We start from the raw sequence: 26,281 nt of genomic DNA on the forward strand, positions 1-26,281 counted from the left end.
CTTTTTCCCTGAACAATTAAGTGAAAAGTCAAAAGCAAACATACAGTAGTACATAATAAAATCCCAAGACCCAGAGACTCGGAAGGAAAAAAAAGAGGTACAAAGGTAGTTTCTAATATTTTCAAGTTTCTAACAGTATTTATCATGATCATTTTACTACTCTAGCAAAAGTTTGCTTGGTGTAATAGCATAATATTCCAAACTTTGCTCCAGACTTCACTTTGTTTTCACAGTCATGTTAATAATTCTGATAGAACCTGTGGACCCCCTTATGTGAAGGAAATTGTGTTCCTTAGAGAGTTGCTGTGAAGTTTGCCACTCAGCAGCAACAGCACCTGGAAGTAATTTGAAATACAAGGGTTCCGGGCATCAGCTCAGGCCACCTGAGTCAGAACCCCACATTTTAACAGCAGCCCCTGATGACTGAGATTCACTTTAAAATGGGAGAAGCACCACCTTCCAGTGTATACCTTATACTTGGGGCCGACTCTGTGTTTCTCTTCAGAAGCTTTAACATAATAAGTACTGTAAACAATGTAACTCTTAAGTAGTCACATATTCCTGTTGGCTCTGATGAAAAATCAGCACCACCCTTAGAGTACTAGCACATCAGTAATGGAGCTTTTGTAGCAACCTTAGTTAGATTGTGATGTGTGTTGCCTGCCTTTTCAGGTGCCCTTGCCCAACACCCTTCCCCTCCCTAAGAGGGAGACTATACAACAGAGCTCCAGCCTCACTTCAGTTCCTCCCACTACTTTCAGCCTCACCTTCAAGGTATGTACAACACCCATCTCTAAGGGGCCTTCATTTTTGCATGCAAGGGGACATAAGTTAATAATATTCTTCTGGTAATTTTTATTAGTTTTATGTGGTAAGCTACAATACTGTGCTGAAATGAGTGATATCAAATTACACTTTAAAATTTTATTATCTTTTTGAAACCCTCAGCAATGACTTTAAATATCTTCATATTTAAATATCATATTTAAATTCATATTTAAATTCATAAATTCATATCAAATTTAAATTCATATTTAAATATCTTCATATTTAAAGTGAGGCCTAATTAATGCTTGTAAATTTTGTCTTTAAAAATATAGAATATTTATACTCTTATGTTAGTGCTTATTTACACTGAGTTTTTTGGAGATTTTAATTTTGGGTCATATTAGTTATGTACAAAAGTAGCACCTTAAAAGTGGGCAGAATATTTTAACACTTTGATGTTGAAGTTTCAGTTTGTGTTTTTATCTCTTTGTAATTTTTAGTGATATTCTTTTTTATAATTGAGTTAAGGCTACTTGAAATCTATCTCATTGCTGCTTTGTTCATAATCTCAGCAAGTGCATAGTTTACCTCTGCTATGCAGGTATTCCTAATGTGTTACACTGGTCGACAGTGAATCTCTTTGATGATGTTCCGCAGAAGAAAAGGAAGCTAAATTGTTCTACCATGTAGCCAGCGTTCTTTCTGAACTCTTACTCGAGTTTCCAGCCTCCTGATCACTTGTGTGCATCCCTTTCTTCCCAACTTCTTTATAAAAGGCTTAAAAATACAAGTTTGATAGTATAAAAGTTTTTAGCAGCCTCTACTTCATATCACCTATTTTTACACAGTCCTTACAGTTTATTGCCAATTCCTGTTGAGCTTTTGCTGTTGTTTTTCTACTTGAAAGATTTCATCTCAATCTGTTCTTTACTTTTTCTTATAATTTATGTAATTCTTATTATTATAATACTTTAAAATCTAATTTTACCTAAGCAAATAGAGTACTTGTTCAACAGTACTTTGTCACTCATTTTTAACATTCCAAAAAGAAATAATATGCATTTAGAGTTAAAATTATTAAATTCCATCTTAAATTCTCTCTGGTTTCTCTATTTTTACCTTTTCTTTTAACTGTCTTTGAGTAATAGATGAAATAATATGGACATCATTCTCAGTATGTACAATTAAGTAATTGTACTTTTAGTTTCCCTAAATTTTCCAGCATTTCTTCTGCTTAAGAAATGATATTAATCCATATACACTGTTATGCAGTGTTGCTTAACTACAGTTTAATAATTTTAATACAGTTTAATAATTTTACATATTCTCAACAGAACAAAACTAGCATGAAAAACATACTCTTACTCAATTACTCTAACCCACAAATCTCATGTGATACAAGCAAATTGCTTTATGGATAATTTCCTAACTTGTACCCTGGACTTTTTATTTCAAAATATATTTGAAATCAACAAGATAATTCTGAGAAAAGAAAATGACTTTAACTCAAACATAAAAATGTCCTACTTTTTGAATGTACAGGAATAGCAATTAGCCTTTAAGAAGTAGTATTAGTCATTACTTAGGGGAGAGCAAAGTGTAAAATACTAGTTTTTCAAATTCTAAAAATTAGAATAAGTTAAAATTTTAGAAATTGGTACTTAAAGGAACCACAAACATCCTAACAATGCTATCAAAAATAATAGTTGTCGGGCCGGGGATTTAGCTCAGTGGTTCCGCCGCCTGCTTCACAAGCGCAAGGACCTGAGTTCGATCCCCGGTACCAAAAAAGTAAAAAATAATAATAATAATAGTTGTAGGGCCAGGGATTTAGCTCAGTGGTTTTGCCACCTGCTGCGCAAGTGCAAGGACCCGAGTTCAATCCCCAGTACCAAAAAATAATAATAATGATGATAATAATAATAATAATAATAATAGTTGTAGTGGGCCAGGGATTTAGCTTAGTGGTACCATGCTTTCCTCAAAAGTGCAAGGTCCTGAGTTTGATCCCCGGGATCACAAAAAAAAAATGATAGTTGTAGAAAGTACCTCATGTACATGCTCACAACTGGATCTTCCTGATCTTGGGTTTTCCTCTTACCCCAGTATTTCCTCAGGTAGTGCTGAAAACTCCAGAATATGTGTATCTATTCTCTTTTTAAAATAGCCTCAAGGTATCATAATTTCAGTTCAGATGATGGCCAGTTCGGAATCCACTAGCTATATGTAGTTATTGAGCATTTCACCTATGGCTAGTCCAAATTCAGGTGTGTGATAAGGATAAGATAAAGTAGATGCTGCATCTGAACTTTAATGTTAAAATGTGTGACATATTAATTTTTATGTTGATTATTGTTGCAATTGAGTTTAATAAAATGTTATCAAAATTAATATTACCTCTCTGTTTTTACTTTTTTAAAATGTAGCTACCACAGAGTATGGCCTCGATATGCATCCATTTAGCTATAAATGACTCTAGTTTTTTGTTCTTTATGGCTGAGTAGAACTCCATTTTATAAAAAACTCCACATTTTCTTTATCCAGTTTCCAGTCGATGGGCACTTGGGCTGCTTCCAAGCTTTAGCTATTACAAACTGTGCCACTATGAACATGGGTGCACATATATCACTGTGGTATGACACACATACTCTTAAGTGAAATAAATAGGACACACATGTGTAAATACCGAATAGTTTCACTGGTGTGAGAAACTGATAGTATAAACAAGGGTTAAAATGATTAAAATGAATAATTGATAATTTGAAATAGGAAAAAAGGTCCAAAGACAAAGGGGTGAAGGGAGGGGAAGGAGAAAGGAAAAACTATGAGAAAAGAAAAAAAAAATGGAAATGAAATCTATGTAAATAGGGAAGGGTGCACAGGTAATGGGGGGAAAAAAAATAAGAACCAAGATATATCATGTACAGGTACAAACACCCAATGATAAATGTAAATGAATTGTATACATAAAATGTACCAATAAAAGAACTAAAAGTAAATAAATAATTTAGCTACCAGAGAACTTATATATATATATATATATGGGTTGTATTTATATAATGTCTTCTTAGCATTGCTGAACAGTCCTACTCTGAATAGGTGAGATAAGACCTGTTTTCTGCCTTTTAAACTGCCTGGTATGGTGGCTCATGCTTGTAATCTCAGCATTTGGGAGGCTGAGGCAGGAGGATGAAAAGTTTGAGGCCAGCTGGGCTACATAGTGAGTTTTAAGCTAGCCTAGGTTACACAGTGAGATCCTTGTCCAAAAACAACCAGAATCACAGTTCAAATGCCTACAAGAAAGGGACATTAGATTCCTTTTTTTGCTCACCAGTACCTACCTGGTGGAGTTTGTTTAAATAATGTGATTTCCTAATGCTGTCAAAAAGTTCTCTGTACACAACCAAGTGTGGTAGTGCATGCCTGTAATCCCAGCACTCAGGAGGCTGAGGCAGGAGGATCACTGCGAATTTGCAGCCAGCCTGTGCTACGTAGTGAGTTAAAGGTCAACCTGAATCTCACATCATGATACCCTGCGTCCAAAAAAAAAGAAAAAAGTTATCTGTAGAAACATAATCCCCCCCTCCTTGAGTAAAGGACCAAAGATAAAGGGGCAAGTGAAATTTGAAAGCCCTACATCTTATTCTTTATTTTTGTAGTTTTTGTATATGTGTATATATCTGTCCATTAATTCTGTATTAACTTTTTCTCTTCTTAACAAATGTCCATTTTATTACAGATGGAGTCAGCACGCAAGGCCTGGGAGAATTCTCCAAATGTGCGGGAAAAGGGTTCCCCGGTGACCTCCACAGCGCCTCCCCTCGCCAGTGGAGTGAGCAGCAGTGGCAGCGGGCCCAACGCTGCGAGTTACAGCTCCTTCTCGAGCGCATCTGTGCCTCAGATCCCTGTTGCCTCCGTCACTCCTACAACCCCACTGTCAGGTGGGGCTCTTTGCACCTTTCCTTGAACACCTTTGGGGAGTTTTTTTTGTGGTGCTGGCAGTTGAACCTAGAGCTTTGCACATGCTATGAAAGCACTTTCCCACTGAGCTACATCCCCTGCGATGTATCGTGACTTAAAGTTTCTTACAATCTTCTCCTGTTCAGTATCCCCTCATGAACTATTAGTTGCAAAGGTGTGAGATACTTCCCAGCTCTTCGGTAAAACTTCTTTACCTGCTTATCCCCTCTTTGTCCTCTTGGAATTTCAGTTTGACAGCTTGGTGGGAAGCACACACACACACAGTATAGATAATAAAATGATTGGTGAGAAAAGGCTTTTTTTCTGTAAAGTTTCCCTTTTGTCAATTTTTACATATTTATCACTAACTGGATAAGCTCCAAAATAGTCAGAGCCGCACAGTTCTCAAATGTTTCTTCAGTCTGTATCTAGTTTAAGGACACTTGGCCCCAGTCTGTTGGGGAAATTTGTATTTTCTGGTGAAGAGGTAGGCACAGAGAATTTCCAGCCTCTCCTATTTATAGAAAATGATGAAATGCTTTGGTCTGGTGGATTTTTATTTTTCTTAAAAGAGAGTCATATTAGTGCTTGAAATTAGAATATGAGAGTTTTGTTTCTTATGTTGAAAAATATTTTTTATTTCAAGCTTTTCCATTGTTTTCTGATATTTCCAAAGCAATAGGAGGTTCCTTTCCAGAAGATATAAAAATGTCCATCATAGTAATAGTCTTTGCTTTTTATTTGATGATTGCAATATTGTTTCTCAATATTCTGCTATTGTGTGCCAAAAAGCTAGTTTTGGGGTTATAGTATGTTTATTTTTATATTATCTGAAATCAAAAGTATGTAGTAAGACAAACTCACATTTTCCACTGCATTACAATTTCAAATGAAATAGTCTTCCAACTCTGTGTCTTTCCCCTCCTCCTGTGAAACTCGTAATATTCCCCACTGCCCTTTGCCAATGAATCTTTATTTATGCTCACTAGACCAGCTTGGGCCCCAGTGTACTTTGGAGTGGGGCTACTATACAAGTAACAGGAGAAGGCTGTGGTAGGACAATTTGGAAATGAAGAGACTGTGAAGGTCCCTACTACTACTAGGATTATTTTTAAACAAGGACTTTGTTGCAAGCCCAAGGCCCTGAGTTCGATTATGACGGGGAGAGAGAGAGAGAGAGACACTGACTCATCTGGAAAGACAGGCATTTGAATCTTGGTCCACTCAGATGTTATATTACTGGAAGACAAAAGATAATAAACTAAATGTATCTTATTTTTTAAATCTAATACCAGTCTTCCTCCTCCCTCACTTTTTCCTGGACTCTTTGCTACCTGTGACCTCTCAGTGTCACCTCCATGCAGAGGGACCATATCTCCCCCAAGGATAGGACGTGAACATCCCACTGCACTGGGCAGGCATCCCCACCTAGAGGCCTGACAACCACATTGAACTCAACATATCCCACACTGATCCCCAGACCACACAGTCTCCTCATGTCACTGATAGTAACCCCATCTTTCCAGTGATGCAGGCCAACTTCTGTAGTTATCGATTTCCTCTCACCCCCTCTCCACTCCATTAGGAAATCCCTGTCCGACCATTTTCACTTCCACTGCTTACCACCATGGTCTAAGGTACCAGCAGCTCCTGCCCAGTAAATATCTGTTGGATGAATATATATGTACAAGAGTTTAGCATGTGATGAATGCATTTCAATCAGCTGCGGAAAGATGGTGGTGGGAAATAAAGTTGGATTTCTACTTATAGACCAAAATAAACATTACAGAATAAAGTAAAAAAAAAAAAAAAAAAAATCTAATACCAGTGTTTCCATTTTGCTCCTATACAGTTTTTGCAGGAGAGAGTTGAGAAATCTAACCTCAACTTTAAATGACTTTTTTTTAAGAGCAATTGAGATCTCTAGGTCCATTTACATTCATAATTATTCCTAAGATGTAGCACTATGTCCTTTTATGTCATTACACCTATGCCTAGTCATGAATGAAACTTTTGATTATCTTTTCTTTGTGATGATTGAAAGCTAAATCGTAACTTGAGGTTTAAGTATAGTAGGCCTGTGGGCTCTTGGCCTCCTTATTTTATGAGATTTTTGTTTTGTTTATATTAATTTCCTATTTCCATTTTTCCAAATTTTATAATCATGTTTGGGTTTAATGATGAATGTTCCTTCCTTTTGTAAGCCACCTCATGCCCGCTTTTGGCTTGAGGCAGTACATAAATAGTCATGTGTCAGTATCCAGGAGGGAATGGTTCCAGAACGTCACCTCCACAATACCAAAATCTGTTGATTTATGTCAAGTCTGTCACGTACAATGGCATATCATTTGCTTCTGACCTGTGTACATTCTCCAATATGCTTCAGATTATCTGTAGGTTACTTATGATACCTAACATGGTGTAAGTGTGTGTGGTGGTTATTATACTGTATTGTAAAGAAAATGATGAGGAAAAGGGTCTGTATATATTTAGCAAAGTTTTTTTTCCCCCAGACATTTTCAGTCCATGGTTGCTTGAATACTCAAATGTAGAACCCACAGATACAGAGGACTTACTGTACTTGATGGTTATAAGCATTAATTTTCCAATTGTCATTTGGTGCTTTGAACAACAGTGGTACTTTTAAATATGTTTTGTCTTCCCCTTATTTTATCCCTCCCCTGAATACAGGAGCTGGTACATACACTACCTCTTCTTTGAGTACAAAGTCTACAACCACATCGGACCCTCCTAATATTTGTAAAGTGAAGCCCCAGCAATTACAGACAAGCAGCCTGCCTTCTGCGAGTCATTTTTCACAGTTAAGCTGTATGCCTTCCCTTATTGCCCAGCAACAGCAGAGCCCACAAGTTTATGTGTCTCAGTCTGCAGCAGGTAATATTTTTAGGGTTAAATATAAAGAATTTTGAAAATGAAAACTTTTTAAAATGTTTTTTCCCTTAGTTAACGCTTTAAGTTTAAATATTTTGATAGTCTTTGTAAATATGTCCACTTAAAAGCTGAATCTTGGGGCTCTTGGTAGTTGTTTCCTGCATATGTATTATTAAAACTGATAACACATACTACACTTGATCTTAGCCAAAAGACCAAGAAACAATATATTTTAGTATCAGTTATTTCTTGTATACAACAGTTTCAATAGCAAGTAATTTTATATAGATAAACTTTGAAGGTCTTCATTTGAATATTGCTTATAATAATGTCCAATTAAAAATGATACAAGTTCTCCATAATGTATTGCTCTATAAAGACAAGTCACAAAAATAATATGTGATAAGAATCTACCAAACTTGCTGGGTGTGGTGGCGCACACCTGTAATCCCAGCACTTGGGAGGCTGAGCCAGAGGATTGCCACAAGTTTGAGGCCAGCCTGAACTATATAGTAGATCCTGTCTCTTAAAAAGAAACAAACAAAAAAAGAATTTACAGAAATTATTTAAAATTATTAAACATCAATTATTTTGTAATATTTTGCTATGTTCTGGTAGGTAGATTTAAAATTGAAGTAGATTTGCTAGTTTAATGAGCAGGCTCATTTTGAATTTTTATGTGAAATTTTACCAGTACATAGTACACTGACAGACTCTGACAGTGTCTTGTTTATAACTTCATTAGTACTAGAATTACATTGTCTTAATTTACATGTACCTCTGTGCTAGAAGTTTTGCATCTTTCTGTATTTGCATCTTCTCACATCTCTAGTTTTTCTGTTAGTTGGTGTATTTTCAGAGACCTTAATTAATTTGAAATCTACAAAACTTGATTTTTATTTGCTATTTGAAAAATTACAAAATGAGACATTACAGCTTCTTTTCCCTAATGATCTGCAGCTCAAATCCCAGCTTTCTACATGGATACCAGTCATTTATTTAATACCCAACATGCACGATTGGCTCCACCATCCCTGGCTCAGCAACAAGGCTTCCAACCAGGTCTCTCTCAGGTAAATGTCAAAGTCTGCTTCCCACCCTGTGTTTGTTTCTAGTTTATAATTGTTTTACCTACCTTAGACTACAAATTACAGACTTTTTAAGCAACCCATGATTATCTTGATAGTCCCCTAGCAAAATTTTAAGTTTCCCAAATTTACCAGCACTTAATATTTAACAGTGTAGCATAAGTCATGGATTTTGATGTTTACATCCCCAGTTGCAAAAGACCTAGCTCCCTGTGTCCTGTTAACTTTTTTTTTTTTTTTTGGTACTGGGGATTGAACTCGGGACCTTGCACTTGCACAGCAGGCGCCGGAACCACTGAGCTAAATCCCTGGCCCTCCTTTTAACTATCTTATCTTCTGTTCTGTATTTAGATTTTGAGTTTCTTATGTAAGAGAACTCATGTGTTATTTAAGTTTGTGGAAGGTAGCCAACAGATGGAGGAGGGGAGAGAGAAGGGGATAGAAAAACTGAAGATGTATTGTATACCAAGTACCAGCTCTCCATGATGGATATAAAAGAAAGCTGGTATAGGCTGTTATCTTTTATTAGTTTATCTCTCAAAATGTTACTTTTGAGTGTTATGATTTACATTTATGTTCATTACATTTTTATATCGATGCCATTTTTGTCATTTCATTGCAGCCAGCTTCAGTTCAGCAGATCCCGATCCCTATTTATGCACCGCTGCAAGGCCAGCATCAAGCCCAGCTGAGTTTGGGGGCTGGACCTGCTGTTTCCCAGGCTCAGGAATTATTCAGCTCTTCGCTTCAACCATACAGGTAATTGCTTTAAAAGTTAACTGTGGCTCTGTGCCTGCCCCACAAGCATAAGGTCCTGAGTTCGATCCCAAGTAACGAAAAAAAAAAGTTATGTTTGTAGCTGGGTGTGGTGGTGCATGTCTGTATTCCCAGCATTCAGAAGGCTGAGGCAGGAGGATTGCTATGAGTTTGAGGCCAGCCTGGACTAAACAGCAAGACCCTGTCTCAAAAACAACAACCAAAAAAGTTACGTTTGTAATGTTAGAAATAATGTAATTGTTGGCGCTTCTTACTATAATCACTACTGCTCTTTTCCCCAAAAAGTTGGGACTATCATATTATAAACTACATTAAATAGTTAGGCATGTTGATTATATATTGTGAAACTCATTCTCCGGTAAGTTCAGCCAGACTTTACTGGGGGGAAAAAGTCAAACCTCAAAGCTTCCTTTTTCTTTTTTTTTTTCTTGCAGTATTGGGAATCGAACTCAGAACCTTGTACTTGCAAGGGAGGCACAGTGCCACTGAGCTAAATCTCCGGCCCTTCAAAGCTTCTTGAAGCAATAATTTCAACCCTTTAACAATCAGAAATCACAGAAAATTGCTAAAGGATCTAAAAGTTTACATGTTGTATGGCTACTAGCAATAATAAATCCAGTTCTCTGGACTAGGATGTCACCAAAGAGAAAAATAAATTTGGTTCTCAGCTTTGTAGTAAACAGAGAGAGAGTTATTCTCATAGTTCAAGAGGTAAAATACAGCCAATATTTTAGGGAGAGTAAAGCTTTTTCCAGAACTTTTACATGACCCTTTGAACTACATAGCTTTGTTGTATATAGGGCTCTAGATCTTGAAACAAATTCCTTTAAACAGTGTATTCTCTGCCTCTTTTCTTGAATTCTGTGCTAATTAGAGTGGTTGGTCATTTTGGATTACAAATAAAATTAACTTGTAACACGACCTTTTCTTCTTTAATACTTATGTAGATCTCAGCCAGCCTTTATGCAGAGCAGCCTGTCTCAGCCCTCTGTGGTCCTTTCTGGTACTGCTATCCACAACTTTCCACCTGTCCAGCACCAGGAGCTTGCCAAGGCACAGTCCGGTCTTGCCTTTCAACAAACTTCAAATACTCAGCCTATTCCTATATTGTATGAACATCAGCTAGGGCAGGCATCAGGACTAGGAGGTTCCCAGCTGATTGATACACATCTTCTCCAGGTAAGGCAAGAGCCAGAATGATGTATGATCATTGCATTCCTCTTTTTTTTTGTTTTTTTAAGAACATCCAGAGTATTTTAAGGAAACATTCTTTAAAGGAAAAAAAGTATGAGATATATGGATGTTAAAAGATACAATTAAAAAAGAGTGATCTTCCTTTTTATCTGATGCTATTACTAGTAGAGATTGCTTTGAATTGATAACTTTACCTCTTTACAACATTTTTTCTAGGCTAGAGCAAATCTTACCCAGGCCTCAAATCTTTATTCTGGACAAGTGCAACAACCTGGCCAGACAAATTTTTATAACACTGCCCAATCACCGAGTGCTCTCCAGCAGGTAAACTATGGCATGGTAAATTTCCTTAATTTTCTTTATTATTATTTTTATTGTTTGGGAATTCATGTAGAAGCAGGAGTGATGGGAGGAGTGGTTTTCAGACTTTACTAAGGTGGCCTGGTGATTCCATAGGGACTTCTGGTAGTGGAAGGAATTTCATTCAATCCCATTAATACCCACCCCTCACTCTCTCACCCTCTTCTTCACTTATTTCTGATCTTTATTTCTCTTTTTTAATGGATTTCCCTGTAATAGCTTATTTTAACAAAGAAACCCATGAATATAAAAGTTTAAAAACCATTTTTTCAGGGCCAGGGATTTAGCTCAGTGGTTTTGTTGCCTGCTGCGCAACCAAAAAGACCTGAGTTCAATCCCCGGTACCAAAGAAAAAAAGAAAAGAAAACCAATTTTTCAGAATATATATGCACTAGGCAGCCTAGCATGAGTGTTACAGGTGAAGGGAAGACTGAAGACCATCAGACAGGTTAATATAATACATTGGATGGATGTGGCAGAGAATAACAGATACCTTAAGTGTATGAAATCAGTAATGCTTTTCAGTAAACAATACATGATTTTTTCAAATGTCTTCTGTAGTCATACTGTCAATCACCTTACTCTTTAAAAGTTAGCAGAAGGACAGAGGGCAAGGACAAACCATTAGTCATTTTCTCCTGACTCTTCCTGGTGGCTCCTTTAAGAAGTGACAGTTTTGGGCTGGGGATTTAGCTCAGTGATACCGTGCCTGCTCTGCAAGTGCAAGGTCCTGAGTTCAATCCCTGGTACCAAAAAAAAAAAAAAAGTTTGACAATTTATAAATATCTTGACATTAAGATTAAATATAATGTTTGTTGGAAAACTGAAAGGTTCTTTTTCTTGTCAAAGATCATATTGATCAGATCTCAACACTAAAAATATTTGAGAACTTGTGACTACTTTCTTCAATTATGTCGTGTATTTTGTGATTATCTGACATGTGCGGTGGATAATTTCCAAGATAGTCATAATTATTTCATTTACATTATCTAGTGTCCTCACTGTAAGGAACATTAATAGTACTATAGTTATGTATGGTCCGATAGGATTACATTGCCTGCCAAGTGTGATGCTATGTGCCTAGTCCCAGCTACTCAGGAAGCTAAGGCCAGAGGATAAGCACTCAAACCCATGAGTTTAGTACCAGCCTGGGAGACATTGCAAGCCCTATCAAAAAAAAAAATCATAATGCCTAGTGAAATTCTAACCATTTTAGTTTTCAGAAATACTATATATCATATTCACACAGTGATACCATTGCCCAATACATGTCCTTGTCATTAAGCCACACATTGCATTATGGGTTTGTGCATAAAAGAATAGAGGTAGTAGTCTCTAAGTAGATACCTGTATATGAAGTATATTAGTAGATCAATGTATTCTATTCATAGTCTTTTAAAAATTATTTAATGAAGGCCGGGGATTTAGCTCAGTGGTTCTACCACCTGCCTTGCAAGCACAAGAACTGGAGTTCAATCCCCAGTACAAAAAAAAAATTTATTTAAAGAGTTGTATGTAGTTATAGGGTTGTGTATGCAGTAGTTACAGGCAAATCACTGTGGTTTCTGTTTGCTTGTTTTCTAGGTTACAGTACCTTTGCCAGCATCCCAGCTTTCCTTGCCTAACTTTGGATCCACAGGGCAGCCTTTGATTGCTTTGCCTCAGACTCTTCAGCCCCCATTACAGCATACCACCCCACAAGCACAGGCTCAGAGTCTGAGCCGTCCTGCACAAGTGAGCCAGCCTTTCAGAGGATTGATTCCTGCTGGAACACAGCATAGCATGATTGCAACTGCAGGGAAAGTAAGTGCAGAGAAATTTGGGGAGCCTTTTGGAGAATTTAAAGCCATGTGTTCAGATGTGTACATCTGTGTGGTCTATAAAAATAAAATTCACCAATTTTTACCAGCATGCAGAAAATCTTAAACCCTGATATACTATTTATGCATTTGGCCCACTTTTATATTTGCCTAGTAACAAAAAATTTGCAAATTTTGTGTAAGAATTAGATTTTCAAATAGTCTTGTACTTGCTTAATTCTAAGTCTATTTGGCCTGATAATTTCATGAAATTTAAAGCCCAACTAGTAGGTTCTTAGCCCTTTCCTAGATTAAGCTTTCATGTTTGGGCATTAAACATAGCAATTAGGGTATCGAGTTGAAGGAATGTTAAGTTTATTTTCTCTGTTTCCTTAGATGTCTGAAATGGAACTAAAAGCCTTTGGAAGTGGCATTGATATAAAACCAGGCACACCTCCAATCGGCGGGAGAAGCACCACACCAACATCTAGTCCCTTCCGGTAAAGTGGACATTTAAATTTGCTTATGAAATTTTAAAATAATTGATCACCACTTGTTTGTTAAATACTATCATTTATCCTGTGTTGAAAAGAAAAGTACTTAATAAGACATTTGTCTGAAATCAATGTGGAGATACCTCAAAGAACTAGGGCTGGAGGTCTCATTTGTCCCAGCTATTCCCCTGCTAGCTATTTTCCCAAAAGAATCATACCACAGTGATATATGTGCACACGTTTATAGTGGCACAGTTTGTACTAGCTAAAGCTTGGAAGCAGCCCAAGTGCCCATCAACTGGAGACTGGATAAAGATGTGGTTTTTTAATATAATGGAGTACTACTCAGCCATAAAGAACAAGAAACTAGAGTCATTTATAGCTAAATGGATGCATATTGAGCCCATACTCTTAAGTGAAATAAATAGGACACCCGTGTAAATACCGAATAGTTTCTCTAGTGTGAGAAACTGAGAGTGTAAATAAGGATTAAAAGGATTAATAACTAATAATTGATACTTTGAAACAGGAAAAGGTCCAAAGGGGTAGGGGTGGTGGGAGGAGATGGGGAAAGGAAAGAATTGAAAGGAAAAATTATGAAAAAAGAAAAAAAAGGGAAACGAAGTCTATATAAATAGGGAAGGGTGGAGGGGTGAAGGATCCACAGGTAATGGGAAAAATAAGAACCAAGATACATCATTTACAGCTACAAGCACCCAATGATAAATGTAAACATATTGTATACCTAAAATGTACCAATAAAAAAATTTAAGCAAAAAAAATAAACATTCATTTTATAATTTTCTCAAAAATGTTAATGTGTATGTATTTTAAGAAAATAATTCGAGGCAAGTATAGCTAGCCTCCTTTCTCCTTTGACTCTCCAGTGTCTTTCCTGCCACAGTGTACTATAAGTTTTTATCAAATATGATACAAATACCAAGAACAATGTCTATAAAATCTAATACCAGGCCAGAGATTTATCTCAGTTGTGTCACCACCTGCCTTGCAAGCGCAAGGTCCTGAGTTTGATCCTATCCCCAGTACCAAAAAAAAAGAATTAATACCATTTTTTAGTTGCCACTACTATACTGACCAGTGATGGCTTCTTTCCAAGGGCTACGTCAACCAGTCCAAACAGCCAGTCCAGCAAAATGAACAGCATTGTCTATCAGAAGCAGTTCCAGTCAACCCCTGCCACTGTGAGAATGACACAGCCTTTTCCTACACAGTTTGCACCCCAGGTAGGCAGACATAAGTAAGAATGAGTATTATTTACTTGCATATCATTGCTAATCTGACTAAACCCCTGCTTTCATAATCTTACCATGTTAACCAGTTAAGTATAGTTTTGAATGAAAATATTTCTGATTTTAATAATAAATTTGATATTCAAAAATATTTGTTGCAATTTATAGCTGGGCACAGGTACCGATTGTGTAGTTTTAAAGCAGACAATAGAAATAGTCAAAAGATTCCCCACACAGCTCTGATAATTTGAGTCTTGTTTCTTTTGTCTATTTTGAGGAAGTTGATTTTTAAGTGAAGGGTCCCAGTGCTTGAAGTTTTCTAGGTTTAAAGTGGGGAGTTTTTTTGTTGTTGTTTATCGTGGTTTTTAAGACACCTATGTGCAATTGAAGTGAAAATTTCCAAAAATGTGTAAAACTGGTGACTTCTCTTCCCTTTGCTTGATTATACTGAAGGACTAAAACTGATAAGTAACAAATTAGAATTGGTTCCTGAGGAACAAACATTTGTTGAATTAGTATTGACTTTATTTTCTGATTATGTCTGATACAGATATGTGCCTTTTCTGCAACTGTAACTTTTTTAAAGATACTTTAATAGCCTTTCTATCCCTCCTGTAGAATTTACAGCTGAGATACTAGAGCCAACTGCAGTACCACAGCATGCTTTGCCTAATTTTTCTATTAAATTCTCCAAGCATGACTTGTTTGTTCTTTGTTAATGAAATGGCACAATCCATAAACTTCCTTTCACTGGTAGGATGGGCACAGATTTACTCTGGGATAAGCCAACCTGGTTTAGTTGGCAATTTTTTTTTTAACAGTTCAATGTGTTGTATGTTTTGTTTTTTTCACTCAGATTCTCTCTCAGCCTAACCTGGTCCCTCCATTGGTAAGAGCCCCACATACTAACACCTTCCCAGCGCCTGTTCAGAGGCCACCAATGGCACTGGCCAGTCAGATGCCTCCTCCGCTGACCACAGGCCTCATGAGCCATGCTCGTTTGCCACATGTAGCCAGGGGTCCTTGTGGATCACTATCTGGAGTCAGAGGTAATCAGGCCCAGGCTGCGTTGAAGGCTGAACAAGACATGAAGGTTAGTACAGTGTCAACAGCCATCAGAGCAAGAATCTGTCTCTGAACCATGTCCTAAAATGCTCTGGACCCATAACCGCGTATCCAGGCATTCATTGTCTCAGCAGCAAGATATTGTTATTTGTTCTTTTTGTTTTTTTTAAGTTTCTATTTTTATTCCTCCCCACCTTTTTCCCTTTTTCTGTTCCTCCCTGATCCCCCCAGCTATACACATAGATTAATATTTTACAAATTCCAGCCAAATGAATTGCTTAAAAAAATAAGTACTTGAGGGAGATCTGAGCTTGGATGCTATATTTTTTGAAATAGCAAAGAAGTAATACTGATTATTATAGGCTTCCTCATTTTCTTTCACTTTTTTTTTCTTTTTCTTCCTTCCCTTCCCTCCCTCCTTCCTACCCCATCCAGCTTATAATTATGATTATGTGAAAACTCTGGAATGGGTAAGACATGTTGCTTATCTTGATTTTTCTTCCCTCACAAGTCTTTCAAGCACAGTTTTCTTCTTGAGTTCTTATGCCATCCTTTTTCACCTGCCACTTGAGGCGTGGCTGCGCTCCACAGTGGATTGTGTGGCTTTAGGTGAAGACATCAGGAAAGCACTTTGGGATCCTTCTTGATGAAAGGCACAAATAAACATGAGGTTTGCTGAAGCAGAAGAGTGCCTTCAGGAGTCTGTGTGGGGACAGTTTTGTAGCGTAACCTTACCTGTCTGCCTGTATAGCCAGTCGCAGCTGCTGTGCTTTCTTTAGGGTTGAGCATAGCACTGGTTTTGTCACTGCATAGATGAGAGGAGAGCAAAGCAAAACTTACTGCTTACAAACAGGAAAATGTTAACAGTGATGCTTTACTCTGAATTAGAAACATGTTTGTGATGATCTTCTTAGAGAATTCAGTTGACTGATGAAAGTTTCTGTCTAAATTGACATCCTTTGTGTTTCTGATGCTGAGTAATCAAATTTAATGACTGCCCTTCAGTAAAACTTATTAAATACCTACTTTTATTAGGCTGTGTACCTAGGGTTTCATGTTTGTTATTACTAAAAATACTAGTATGCATAAAAAGCTTTGGAGATTATTTGGCCTTGTTTTCTAAATCTGCTCCTGGCTTCTTGGCACTTGATTTTCACACATTCTCATGTTAGAAATGACATTAGAGCTTAATAATTTTAATGGGATGGGAGAGTATTCAGATACCTTGAAAACTGCTTTAGATGTTTGGATAGTACAGGTTACCTGTAGAACATGAAGGATTTTTTGGTATATGTAAGAGGTGTAGAAACTTAAGAATTGAGTGTGTATGTTACAGTGGTATCATTTACAGATGGACGTAAGTATGTTCTTGGGGCACGTAGTCAATAAAACTAAGAAATTATTTTACCAGCTCAGAATGTGGTAGGAGCTATCAGAACTTAGTGATCAAGTGAAGTTGTAGTTACTAATTTCTGATGCTCTTCCCCTGCAGAAGAGAGCTGTGGGAAGAGGACTCAGCCACAAGACATTTGGTCCTAGGTGTTGGTAATGCCACAATATAAGTGCTTCCTTTTCATTTTATTGTAGACCACATATTGATAACTAGAAGTTTTAAGTGTTACATGTATGTTTTCTGACTTGCAAGCAGCCTCCCTGAGTAAAATTTGGTATTAATGAGCTAGCTATTCCAGAAAAAATGCAAACCAGCAGCAATTTTATTTTACTATAAATAAGAGGGCAGTTGCTGAAACATGGTGGGAGGTGGTCTTCTTTCAAATGTTAAAAAATCATGTGGAATGTTTCCAAAGATAGGAAGAAGTCCATGCATTAAAAGCTGATTGATCAATGAGGTATTTTTGGCTTTGGCCAAACCAGCATGAGGAAAACTGATTTGTGATTTGGTGAAAGAGTTTGAACTGAGATTGATTTGACAGGCTTTGGTAGTGCTGCAGCATTTTCAATTATTGTTTCTCGTTTTTTTAAGGCAAAACAGAGAGCAGAGGTTCTTCAATCCACGCAACGGTTCTTCTCTGAACAGCAACAGAGCAAACAGATAGGAGGCAAAGCCCAGAAAGTGGACAGTGATTCAAGTAAACCTTCTGAAACACTGACAGACCCTCCTGGTGTCTGTCAGGAAAAAGTAGAAGAGAAGCCACCCCCCGCATCCACCATAGCCACCAAACCTGTCAGGACTGGACCAATCAAACCTCAGGCGATCAAAACTGAAGAAACAAAATCTTAAAGGACATGGTGTATTGCAACGCATTGAGGGAGGGGGAGGGGGAGGGGGAAGTCAGATAATGCCAGCAGCCATGGGGCTAAAATGGTTTGTGACATTATCCTGTGTAGAGCTTGGGGATGCACAAGGGACATAGGAACAAATAACACTGGCACACGGCTGTTGCACCAGTTATATTAGGCTTTGCAAGCTTGCATCTACTATATAACATTTGCTTAGTTGATGACCATGCATCTTCAGTCAGAATTTTATAAACAGATATGTGCACATACTCCTTAGTGCATATAATTTAGACCTAAAAATCTTTATGGTTAGATGAAACACCAGAAGTAGGAGGAAAATAACACCACACAGGAATAGCTCAGCTGAACAATGTAGTGGTCCCAGCTAGTACATCAGATAGGGTTTCTTTGCTCCCTTATGTTCTTTGAGTGTGGTTATAGTTTTTATAGGCCTGGAGGTGAAGAACTGCAAATAACTGGTGCTGGATAGAGGAGCCTTATTTTTTTCTATGGCAGCTTGCTATTTTTGTAACATGGTGATTGGGTTGAGCAAAATCAAGTACAGTAGTAACTGATCTCCCCTTCTTCCTGGATGAGCGAGCAGATGATTAAATATTGATGTTGGTGTCCTTGAACATACCCAAATGAGTGATGTTTGCCTACTACTTCTCTTTGAAAGGATGCAGTGTTTCGGTTGTGGTCCGAAGCTTTGAAGCACTACTACTTGGCATCTCCTTTCTTCAGTGGAGCTCTTACCTTTCAAACATGACAGATTTGATAAAATACTAGCTCGGTTGAGTCTTGCTTGCCTTCACTCAATCATCTTCGTATGAATTATTTTTTCTGTTTTGTGTTTACCCCAGGTTTTTTAAAAACGGTTTTTAGCTGATGTTCATGAAGAGAATGAGTAATTAAATTTGTGCCGTTAATGTAAGGAAATCCTATCTAAGAAAGTACATTTCTTTACAGAGTCGTGTCATATCATTCTTTGGGCCCTTTGCTGGAAAAGTAGAATCAAGTCTGAAATAATGCCTTTTTAATTGTATCCTCTATCCTCTAGTATTATAGATGTAGGACAGTACTGTATCATACCTCTGTGAATGTAAAATATCTTGTACCTGCTTTATGATACGTAGTAGTGACCGTGCTTTATCAGAGCTGTTTTTAATGATGTTACTCTAGAATGTTTTCTTTCCAGATGATGATTAAGAAGCTAATTAAAAAAAATGGTGCCAGGTACCACAACAGTAACAGAACTTTGCTGTTTTCTGGGTATTTTTCTTTTCTTTCTTTCTTTTTTTTAAATGGAGTGTGCTGGATGTCTCTATAATTTTGTTCACATGACTGCAGAACCTGGAAAAGCTGTTGCTGCTATTGATGCATAACATACTGCTATTATTGGTCTTTTTATATAAATATAAATATATATATACATATATATATAATTTGAATTTTTGGAAACTTTAACTGTGCTGTCAACTTTGGAAAAAGTTATCCCAGTTTACTGTGTTGAGTTGGCATTGTACAGAAATTAACAGCCATATTGGTCTAGAAATGTTAAACTTAATTTTTTTTTTCCATTTGTACAGGGGTAATGCACTGTATTAAATATGTAAGGTCTTATCTACGTGGGTTTGATTACAGAAACTAATAAAGTATTCTCTAAATAATGAATCTTGTGCTTTTAATCCATTCTTCAAATCTAAAGCAAAGCCTGTCATGTAAAAATAGTTCTCCATTAAAAGGTTATCATCCAAAAATTTGATTTCTGTCTTTTAAGAATTTTATGGCTTGTTCAGCCCTGTCATTATTGTTGTAGAGGATAATAGTTCTCAGGATGGTCAAACTGAGAGTTAGAGAGTCTGTCGAGGAAAAATCTAAGAGGACTCTTATTAAGGATCCACAGTGCCAGATATAGGGCCGGGGATTTAGCTCAGTAGTGTAGCCGCCTGCCTCACAAGCGCAAGGTCCCAAGTTCGGTCCCCAGTACCAAAAAAATAGACATAAGTATTTACATTTGTATTTTTCACATTTTTATTGTGAGGTTTAATCATTTTCTCAGTTTGCAGAATACTGTAATTCCTTATCCTAAAGTTCCCTGTTCCAACCCAGAACACATGGCTTCCAGACCAAATTTTTGCAAAACTAGTGGTTCCATCACCAATGATATGTATGCCTTCTTTATTCATGGATACTGTGACAGTGAAACACTTAAAATACTCAGACATCCACACAGGGTTTTCTCAAAATATGCTCTTAATTAAAAACTGGCTTATTACAAGTACTGTATTTGAGGGGAGGAGTATGATAAAGGAGGAGATGCAAACTGTACCAAAGAGTTACCACTTCTCATATTCTCCTTCTTACCAAGTCATTCAGTTTGCCTCTATTTTTCATATTGTAGTACTTAAATTTTAGGACCCAAAAGGTAACCAACTATGCAACCTGGATTATATCCAACTACAGGCCACCAAGTGTATGCTGCTCAGTTGGCTGTATTTACATAAAACATCACTAATGCCTTTGCCTAGCATCTACAATGGAAAAATGGCAACAAAAGCCATCTAATGAAAGTAAGGTATTTGTATAAGAGTTTCTCCACCAATTAATTGGTTATGCAGATGTCATCTCTGGTTTCTCAGATGGACAGTAAAATAACCTTTGGGTAATGGATGGTTCCATTAGTAGGTGACAGATTAGTCAGCGTAACCTAAACATTCTTTGTCCCTTGAGGTAGAGTACTCTGTTGAGTTGTCGTCCAGGTCTTTGTCCTTAGTTAATAAATTGTGCTAATGATAGAAGGGTGGTTGGGGTGAGAGGAAGGTATGGCTTGAAAAGTCTTTATTTTTACAATATAAATTATTTAAAGCTAGAACTCTTGGCTAAAGGCAAGATACAAAAGGTAAATGTATTTGCCAGGCTGTGGTCAGAACCATCTTTTCTAACAGGTGATTAATGCTGCCATGGAACCATACTCTATTTCATAGTTTCTTACCATTGTCTTTGTGTCTCCTTGCAATCTTCTTTCTACCGTGTAGATAAAGCCTTTTTTTTTGGTACCAGACATTGAACTCAGGACCTTGTGCTTTCGAGGCAGGTGATAGAACCACTGACCTAAATCCCCGGCCCCTAGCAAAGCCTTTTTAAATGTATCTTAGAAGCTTAAGATAATATTAAGTATCTTAAGAAATTTCAACCATAAAATGTCAACTTGTAAAACAAAACGAAGAGCAGGGCAATGTTTTACTGTTACACCGGCCCACTTTATGCATGTTGGTTTTAAGTAACCAAGGGGAAGTATTTTCTTTGTCTCCTATACTCCCTCATGTACTGGTCTTCATTCATGTCCTCTGTATAAAACGGTCTGCTTTTGGAGCTCAAAGCAAAGAGATTATATAGTTTTTCAGAAGACAGTGGCAATAGGTTTCAAGCCACAGTGCTATTGATTTTGTTTTTTGGAGTGTAATGAATAGAGGCACATTTCTGTGGTAATTTGATCTTGATCCGTTGTCCTTTGGAGTCTAAAGTACCCTCAGATTTATCTCTCTGGAGCTGATTAGGAAATATAAAAAATATGGATACTCTTAACTGCTTGACTTTAGGTATACTTTTATTTTCTACCTTACCTCTTCATGTAGGGCTATGCCATTTCTTTGCGATGTCTGCTAAGGAGTCTTACATGCACATCATCTTTGGTCTTCATTTTTCTTTGTAAGTAAAATGGCATAATTGATTATAAGGCAATCTGAATACAGAGTTCCTTTGCATTTTCATACTTTACCTTAGTTTTCCAGTTTCTTCCATACCAAATTTGATAGTTTCTTTAGAATGAGAAATAAACCAAATAATAAACTGTCTACTAGGTATGGCCAGAGGTCAGTATATATTACCAATTAGTAAAAATTTGGTTAACAGAACCACTAATATACTAATTCTTTACATTCCCTTAACAGTGCAATAGGAGAAGGGAGACTTAACTGAGCTAGAGTTTAAACAACAAGGTTCTGGCATAATTACATAAAGGGTCAGAGAGGTGCAGGGAATAATTTAGGTATGATCAAAAACTACTTTTCCCTTTAATCATCAAAGCGCTTCCCCTCAGTGGCCCTGGCAGCACTCCCTGCCCGCCTGGGTCGCCAAGTCTCTTCCAGAGGCAAGCCCTACCTGGGGTTCCAGCTCCGCCCACCCCTGCACCATCCACAGCCACGCCTCCGATTCCAGCTCCTACTGCCTAGGACACCGGGCGTTCTGGGCCAAGCGAACTTAACGCCTGCTTCTTGCCATCTCCACTCTCCACAAAGCAGTTCCTGGACCTCAGATGGGTGATGCTCGTGACACAACCTCGTTTATGTTTTTCACCATGAGTAGCCTGTTAGAGTGGCAAATACAATACAAGAAATGTCTCCTTCCAGATAACCTTAGGACACTATCCATTGAATTGGTACAGAATTGGTATATCCAGAATCTTCAGGAGCTTCTTGATTTTATGGATGAAAGTGCTGAAGATGCCAAAGCTGTTCATTTACAAATACTGTGATAGGAATCTGAGACAGTGACATTCCCACCGCAGCCCAGGGTGTGACAAGAGAGAACTTCCGGGCAGGTCCCTCACCAGCCGGGATGTTTAGTACTTTTTGTATCAGTTCTACATGAGTCACATTTCAATTAGAATTTTGCTCAATCAGGGATCTTCCTTTATTGTTTGGAAGTAGAGGAAATCCATCTCATCAAAAACACATGGCAGCATAAATCCAAACTGCAATGTAGTTAAAATTATTGAAGATGGCTGTGAAAATGCTAGGCATCTGTGTAATTTGTATTCTCCTGAACCAAAACTTGAACTAAATGCAAAATCACCAGGTCAGCCAATACAAGTGGTTTGTTGCCATCCCATCTCTATCACATGGTGTTTAAACTTTTCAAGAATGCAGAGAAAAAAAGAAAAAAGAAAAAAAAGTGCAGAGAGAGCAACTACAAAACACTGTGACAAAGGTGTTTACCCCCTGCTCAAGTCCAAGTCACGCTGGAAAATCAGAATCTGTGACGATGAGTGACCAAGGAGATGGAATCCCTTTGAGGAAAATTGACTCTTCAGCTACATGGATTCCACTGCACCCCCACCATATGTGGAGAGTTCCCAAGCAGCGCCCCTGCCCAGCTTTGGTTAGGGATTGCATGCACAGTAGTTCCTTGCAAGGGGACCCGAAGCTCCACTCCCTGATGGCTGTGGCACGGATACCATTTTCTACACTAAGACTGTGTCAACAGAATCATTCAGAAGACTAGTGCATACCAAAGCTGCCTGGGAGCATTATAACACCAGGCATGAGGCTGCTGACTGGTGTCCCCAGCAGAGAGCTGAAGGGTGTGATGATGATCCACAGTGCCTACATGCACTCGGGACACCTGGAAAGCCCAAGAGTGGTTTGGGTGTTAAATTTGGAAGAGATGTCATTCAGAACAATGTGTCTCCCTGAAAATAAGACCTGCCTGGAAAAGAATCAGCTTTGAAAACTAGAGATTGAAAAAAAATAATAAGAAAAGAAAGAAAGAAAAGAAAAGAAAACTAGAGATTGAAACCACCAGCCCCAATCAGCCTAGCCTCACCTTACCTCCTATTACAGAGTAGCCACTGAGCAAGAGAATAGTAAGGTATAATCTACATGACACAGGCCACCACCATGGTAATGACTGTCAAAGGCTTATTTTCAGGGAAACATGGTACCTTGTGTCATTTCCACAATTAACTCTTTGGGTAGAATAAATGGAAACTGAATTCTTAAAAAAAAAATACTTCCCCTCAAATTAAACATACTTATCCCTTTTTTTGCCACTTTCTGAAGCAGTTCTGGAAGTTCTTTTTCGTGAGTGTCTGTAATTGTGTTGCAGTAGCTGTTTCAATGTCCTGAATCAATTCAAAACATTTATATTTCATGGTCATTTTGATTTTGGGGAATAACTAGAAGTCACTGGTGGCAGATGCAGTGAATAACTTAGATGAGGACACAATGTCATCTTTTCCAAAACCTACTCTTTTGCTGGATGGCATTCAGCAGCAGCATTCACATACCTCATAAAGACATCAGAGAACTTCCAGAACTGCTCCATAAAGTGGCAAGAATGATGGGATTAGTGTGTTCAAACAAAGCAATATATTCTAAGGGAGATTGATGGTAATGTGTCTATTTTAATAAATTCATTTTACTTTATTTTTGTTTTTTTTGAGATAGGGTCTCACTGTGTAGTTCAGGCTGGCCTCAAACTCTGCGATCTGCCTACCTCAGCCTCCTAAGTGCTGGAATTACAGATGTGTGCCATTACAGCTGGATAAATGTTTAAATATTCACCATATATTATCACATCTCATAAAAGACAGTCTAATGGGAGAAATGGAGCTAGACAGTGACTTGATACTTGGCCCCTATTTCATGGATCTCTCAAACCGTTTGGCAGTGTAAACCCTCTCTCACATTTCTATTTATACTGCTTAACTTTCTAAATATGATTGAAATCTTCCCGAGGTCTCCTGCCTGTTTTGTGTTTAGTTGGTTTTGTTTTATTTTTTGTACAGTACTAAGAACTGAACCCAGGCCTTTGCAGTGAGTTATGTCCCTGGCACTTTTTTTTTTTTTTTTTTTTTAAGAACGTCTATGTTGCCTAGGCTGGGCTTGAACTTTGAACCCTCCTGCCTCAGCCTCCCCTGGTGCTGGGACTACAAGTGTGGGTCACCATGTCCAGTTCACCATTTTTAGACACACATGCCAATAAGTAGTAAAATTATATATAAATTTGTCATTTGCTGATCTATGAGCCCAGAAAACAGAAGTCAACAGCTTCCTCATTTGCCCTGAAGAAAACTCCCAAAATGCATTAATAATTAGTGGAGAATAGAGTGAGGAATTTCATTACGCAGAGCCTGTGATGCTTGTATGTCTCAGGTTTGAGGATAACATAGAGAGAAAAAGAGATGAATTCTGGAGGCAAAATGTCCAGTTTCAATTAGTTTTGAACCATCTGTGTCTAATAGTATCCTGGGGCTTTGGACAGTGGTTTCAAGTTGGAAGCGCACAGTGCTCAGCTTGATTGGTTCCATGAATGAGCACCCTCTGAAACTTCACTGTGAGGAAGTGGAAAGTGGATTCTTCCTGGAGTAAAACCACACTGCAGGAAGCTAAGAGTGCTGTCCACTGGGGACTGATTCGGCCTTGGATTTCTGTAACCCAGGAATATAAATGGACGTGATAAAGGGTCCCCCTAACAAGGCTCAGTTACCAGAATTTTATCTTCAGCTTAAAGCCTCACAGGGAAAAACTGAGACTCACTAATAAACATCACCCCATGTGCTGGAGCCCAGGAATGCTTTCTGTGCTTGAATGCCTTTGCCCTCCTCCCAAAGGTACATTGACATGCAAACGCAAAGCACAGAATGGCTCCCAAGTAGACCTCCCACGTGGGTGATCACATCTTCTCCATAGCAGAAAGTACTCGCTCTTCCTGTTAGTTCCAAAGCATTTACGAAATGCTTAATTTGTGGCAGGTTGAGCCAGGGCTTTAGCTCAGTGGCTCCGCACCTGCCTTGCAAGTGCAAGTTCTTGAGTTCAATCCCCGGTACCAAAAAAAAAAATTTTGTGGCAGGCATTCTTGCTAGGTCCTAAATGTTTCAAGTAAAAACCATAATTCCACCCTACAAGGAGTTCATAGCTGAGTCAAGGAGACAGACCCATGTCCTGTTAGGAGGGAAAATAATGTTACCTTTTATGGTCTTTCTTAGTAATTTGGGTTGCTAAGGGAGACAGAACTTGGCCACTAATACCTGACTACCTTGTTCCTACTCCTGAAGTTTTCTCCACACCTTTATTTTCAAGGTTTCTAAGTTTGTGTTAGCCAAAGTCCACAGGGAAAAACAGTGGGGAAGGAGGAGCCAGGCTGGGGGCAGGCAGGGCCTTCACGCTGAGCTACATCCCCAGCCCTTTAGTTTTTCTTATTTTGAGACAGTTTCACTAAGTTGTCCAGGCTGGGCTCAAACTTGTGATCCTCCAGCCTTGGCACCCAGACCAAGCGCCATGTGTGGATCCCAAGAACAGGACACATCTCTTCTACAGTGTTTCCTGTGGACCCTAAGACGAGTACAGTAGCTGCTGAACACGTGAATGCATCATCACTCTCTGTAGCTGAGGGACACCAGACCGTGTTTCGTTCCTGTGGAGAGAAGGACCGAGAGCCACCTCGGGATGCACAGGTGTCACACGGACGGGGGACAATGTAGAGCCAAACCTGGGCAGATGCCAGCACTTCAGAATGAGAACAAGGTTAAAAGCACAGATGTATTGTGTACATGTGCCAACTACTCGCAAGGAGCATGATCATTATGTACTACAAACATACTAATAAAA

General features: G+C 38.1%; 1 protein-coding gene and 1 pseudogene across 13 annotated transcripts in view; both read left to right on the top strand.

The window, feature by feature from the left end:
* Positions 1-19,562, top strand: part of Prrc2c (proline rich coiled-coil 2C) — an 84,953-nt gene extending 65,391 nt beyond the window's left edge. For 5 of the 13 annotated variants that reach the window (XM_021265437.2, XM_021265438.2, XM_021265441.2 and 2 more), the window contains exons 24-35: positions 673-774; positions 4,508-4,709; positions 7,420-7,623; positions 8,581-8,693; positions 9,331-9,467; positions 10,433-10,664; positions 10,896-11,018; positions 12,624-12,842; positions 13,235-13,338; positions 14,450-14,576; positions 15,439-15,675; positions 17,632-19,562. In XM_021265437.2, the coding sequence (XP_021121096.1) occupies positions 673-774; positions 4,508-4,709; positions 7,420-7,623; positions 8,581-8,693; positions 9,331-9,467; positions 10,433-10,664; positions 10,896-11,018; positions 12,624-12,842; positions 13,235-13,338; positions 14,450-14,576; positions 15,439-15,675; positions 17,632-17,889 (2,058 nt within the window). In that variant the 3' untranslated portion in view covers positions 17,890-19,562. Of the gene's footprint in view, positions 1-672; positions 775-4,507; positions 4,710-7,419; positions 7,624-8,580; positions 8,694-9,330; positions 9,468-10,432; positions 10,665-10,895; positions 11,019-12,623; positions 12,843-13,234; positions 13,339-14,449; positions 14,577-15,438; positions 15,676-17,139; positions 17,193-17,631 lie in introns of all 13 variants that reach the window. The other 8 variants (XM_021265440.2, XM_004853442.4, XM_087194324.1 and 5 more) reach the window with 6 other exon arrangements.
* Positions 19,563-20,427: 865 nt separating this feature from the next.
* LOC101701389 (pyruvate dehydrogenase (acetyl-transferring) kinase isozyme 1, mitochondrial pseudogene) lies at positions 20,428-26,154 on the top strand (annotated as a pseudogene).
* The last annotated feature ends 127 nt before the right edge of the window (positions 26,155-26,281 follow it).

Source organism: Heterocephalus glaber, unplaced genomic scaffold (assembly GCF_053883595.1).
Source record: "Heterocephalus glaber isolate CG9 unplaced genomic scaffold, H.glaber_assembly_v1.0 deba00001600, whole genome shotgun sequence".
Classification (NCBI taxonomy): Eukaryota; Metazoa; Chordata; class Mammalia; order Rodentia; family Bathyergidae; genus Heterocephalus; species Heterocephalus glaber.